The 4,093-nt window shown below is 41.8% G+C and overlaps 1 protein-coding gene across 2 annotated transcripts; it reads right to left on the bottom strand.

Annotated features, from left to right (window-relative positions):
* Window positions 1–492: 492 nt before the first annotated feature.
* On the bottom strand, window positions 493–3,715 carry RB195_011193 (uncharacterized protein; the record flags this gene model as incomplete). Of its 2 annotated transcripts, none has more annotated exons than XM_013442946.2 (5): window positions 493–650; window positions 1,981–2,096; window positions 3,291–3,367; window positions 3,432–3,524; window positions 3,581–3,715. In XM_013442946.2, the coding sequence occupies 5 exons, from the start codon at window positions 3,713–3,715 to the stop codon at window positions 493–495; spliced, it is 579 nt and encodes a 192-aa protein (XP_013298400.2). The 2 variants fall into 2 exon arrangements, with proteins under 2 accessions (XP_013298400.2, XP_064050090.1); XM_064192507.1 differs by lacking the exon at window positions 493–650 and adding an exon at window positions 1,911–1,927.
* Window positions 3,716–4,093: the final 378 nt, after the last annotated feature.

Here is a 4,093-nt window from a genome sequence, read left to right as displayed (position 1 = left end):
GCCAAAGGTTTTTGCGGGAATAGAATTCGGTCAATATACATAGTTATTTTTTACGTTAATGTAGCATGTTTAAACCATTTGTGCATCTTGTTTGTATCCTTAGGGCACGTTTCGACTATTATGAGTAGATATCGACGTTTGAATGCTTACATTTTCTCAATGTATGTTTTTACTTCAATATATGATGTAATGGAGCGAAAACATTTCATGTGCAGCCCAGTAAAAACGACCTGACTTGTGGTGCAGCTACGTAAGCGGATGCATTCGTGGTGGGACCCCAGCTCCAATCGGACCTCGGCAACTCACTGCACCACTTTGAAGAGTCGAGTCCAAACGTAAGTGCAATACGGTTCAGTGGGGTTTTGATCCGACCTTGTACACGTTACAAAATTATTGCGTGTTATGCCCTACTGCAGTTCAACTATCTTCATTAAAAAAAAACTATTATAAATCCATTTATTCAATTCGTTTATTTAATTTAACCTAGGGATTCTATTTCTTCTTAAACACGAAAATCTTCGATCCGGATAGAATTCCCAAGCGTCCACCGTTAACGATTTTCTGTACGGTACCAGAAAGAAATATTGCATTGAATTTGTGGAAACCTTTCGGCAAAATCCGCAATCTTTGCCCGATACTGATGAGATTTCCTGAAAAAATCTTATACCATAAGTTCAGTTTGGAAAATGAATCAATTGTTAGGTTTTTGAGGAAAACATGTCAGGCTGTACGAAAATATTCTCTCATTCAAGTGGTTAGAACTCAATAAGACAGGCCAAAACCTCGCATTTCACAAAGTTCTGGTTCACTTAAAAATTGGCCGTTGTTAGCCTCACCCAATCAATATTTCACTTATTCCTTTCGCATTTTTTGATTCTCCAATTCTTTAACTTTCAGAGCGGAAGTACTGGACAAGACGCATAAAGAAACGTGCTAAGGTAGTTCGGCGGCGGGGAGCGGCGTGAGGTAGGAGGGAGCACTCAACACTGCTCTAATCGAACTGTACTCGAACTGCACTTAGAGCGTAAAAAAATCGTTCTTGGAGCACGTCTCTAATTGTCAAAGCGGACTGCGGAAAAGCCATCTCTCAGACCATTTTTGGTTCTTTTTTATTCTCGGGAGTGCAACATGATATGACTCTGCTATTCACTTCTAGTAAGCCTGTTCGGTGCGTTTGGCGAGGTTAAATCATTAGTAGTTCCAAATCTATCTTCCTTTTTTCTCTTATCACCTTTACTTTCATGTCATAGACCATCTAAGACCAATACCTAGGTCTTAGGCCCCCGACTGACTTAGCTCTTAACTTCCACTGATGACCTGCCGATTGATGAACTATCTCCTCCTCTTAAAGGCATCACCCCACGAATCTGAGGTGGCGCAGATTTCGGGTGGAGCATTCTTATAAGGGATAGTAGATTATGGAGAGGAGAGTGAGTACGTCCATTTCTTCCTAATTGCGGTGAAAAACGGCCCGGAAGAAGCGACGCCGCACAAGGCTGACGCGCTCCAGTCGAACTCCCTGTAGGAAATAGTGCGCCAGAACGCCCGAAGCCGTATCTTCCGGGCCGTTTTTTACGGCAGTTAGGAAGAAATGGACGGAATCGCCCCCCTCTCCATAGTCTCCCATCCCGTATACGAATACTCCACCTGAAATCCGTACCACCTCAGATTCGTGGAGTGATGCTTTTAAGGGAATGCCGGTTGTCAGTCAAGAACGTTCTCGGCGCTCCATGGACGTTATTAGCGCTCAATTTTGAGTGCCTACCTTTGCTACCTTTACTACCTTTGCACCTCAAAAATTTTTTGAACTCTAATCCTTCGTGATGATGATGGCAATTTCTTCAAGCATGATTTAGTTGCTTTCGGTGCAAATATTTTTGAAACAAAAGCAAAAATTAGTGTGAAAACCCCTATACAGATGATATGTCTGTAGATGATGTGCAAACAATCACAAAAAAAAACAACGAGAAATTCGCTCACTTATGAACGGGCTTCCAATGAGCCACATAAAGAGAGGCGAGTGTGAGAAACAGTAGTGGAAAGCATTCCCATTTGTAACGGCTAAATCCTCTTCTTCTTCAAGTATCAAATCATATCTGAAGAAAAAAACATCCTCTATTATTGTTGATGGAAGAAGAAAATAATGTTTAAAATAAAGCAAAAAAAAAACGGAACACACAACCGGTGTAAAAGATATTGCAGCGCGTTGGCGCGACTCATCGTCAGAGAAGACGTGCATCGAGTTCTCGTTACAGTATGCGGAAAACTGTCTTCTCCTGGTTCTTTGTGACCCTTGACTATTTTTTCGTATAAGAGTGTATGAGCAGCTGGAACTCACTACGTGCCCAGGGACTGAACCCATCACCCAAATAAACGGGTCTTGTCCAACTCCTGGTCCCATTCGCTGGCTTACGGTATGTACGTACTTTTGTGCTACTCAGTCTTTACTGTCTATCACTTACGCACGAATGAATTTAACAAAGGTTGTTCTGACTATACTTGGTCACGTGACTTATCCACGTGACCAAGTATAGTCAGAACAACCTTAAAAAATGGTGCAGTTGTTTAAAGGCATCACTCCACGAATCTGGGGTGGTACGGAGGTGGAGGGTTCCTATGCGGGGTCATAGATTATGGAGAGGAGGCTGATTCCGTCCATTTTTTCTTAATTGCCGTAAAAAAACGTCCCGGAAGATGCAGCGCATGCTCAAGGCTGACGCGCTCCAATCGAACTCGTTGTTGAAAATAGGAACGGCGGGACGCTCAAAGTCGTATCCTCCGGGCCGGAAGAAATGGATGGAATCACCCTCCTCCCCATAATGTACAACTCCGTATACGAATACTCCACCGGAAATCCGTACCACTCCAGGTTCGCGGGGTGAATGAAATAAATGTAATAATAAATAAAATTAATAAACCTAAACATTGATTCTGGATTCAGATTCCTCTGTACAACGTTGTGCTATCACATCAATAAATATCAAAGTTAGGAAATGAGTGGGAACGCTTTGAACTAAGGCGGTCTCCACAAATCGATCGTGCAGTCACTGCAGAACCTCTTACCGGTTGCGCTACAGCCGTCAGCAGAACATTCGTTCTGAACAGTCACACCTCAATTACTCTTCTCGATACTAACCGACGTCTTGATTCAACATAATTTTACTTACTACAACAAATTTGAATGAAATTATTCTCAGGTTCAGTTCTGAGTTAAACATTGCAAACTTAGTTTGAATGGAGTTTTGTGCTTAGGAAACCTCTTATTTCCATTGTAAAATATCAGTATCCACCTTTCTGCTGCGCTCAGCAAGTCGTTTCGAGTGTGCAGCGAAGGCATTCCACACGCATACTCCAAACCCTCAACAATCTGCAATTACAGACAAATGTGCGAGTTGTTATTACTAGGCTCCATAGAACGCAAACAATCCGACCTCGACGTGTTCCTCGTTCTTCTCATCGTATTTTTCTGTTTGGATTAAATCATACACTAAAAATTTCCCGCCTGGCTTTAGTATCCGTGCCACCTGTAAAGAGTTTTGGATCGAGAATGACGAATGTTTTCTGGCGTTCTACTTCTCACCTCTTTCACTACACCTTCGAGCTGTGGGAAATATTTGAGGGAATAAATCGCGTAAGCAGCATCCTTTGAAGCGTCCTCTAGCGGCATGTCATGACAATCGGCCTCGAGCAAGCGGCAATTCGTCTCGACACCCATTCTTCGGAAAATAGCATTTCCTACAATTGCTATACTGATCTTGCCCTCATCAAATGTTTTTAAATTTTTGTACTTTACAAAACTGCTCTATTAATAATATTTCAAGAGAAAGACTCCATAGAAGTTATTCCATCCAAATAAATATTAGGAGGTGATTTTTCTTCAGAGAAAACTGTGTTTCTGTGATCATTGAGGAAACTGATACGTGGATTCGCAATCGAGGATTATTTTCCTCACATAAAATATTCTCCACTAACGCAGTTGTTGGATTTTCTTCTTGTTCACAAAATTGAAGTAGTGTAGAAATCTGATGAAAACATAGAGTTCGGAGTGCAGGTTACGAATATGGGTGCACTTCCGTTCAATTTCCCCTAAACT

Source organism: Necator americanus, chromosome III, assembly GCF_031761385.1.
Source record: "Necator americanus strain Aroian chromosome III, whole genome shotgun sequence".
Lineage (NCBI taxonomy): Eukaryota > Metazoa > Nematoda > Chromadorea > Rhabditida > Ancylostomatidae > Necator > Necator americanus.
The sequence above is the reverse complement of the archived record's forward strand: the minus strand, read 5'-3'. Positions and strand labels throughout refer to the sequence as shown.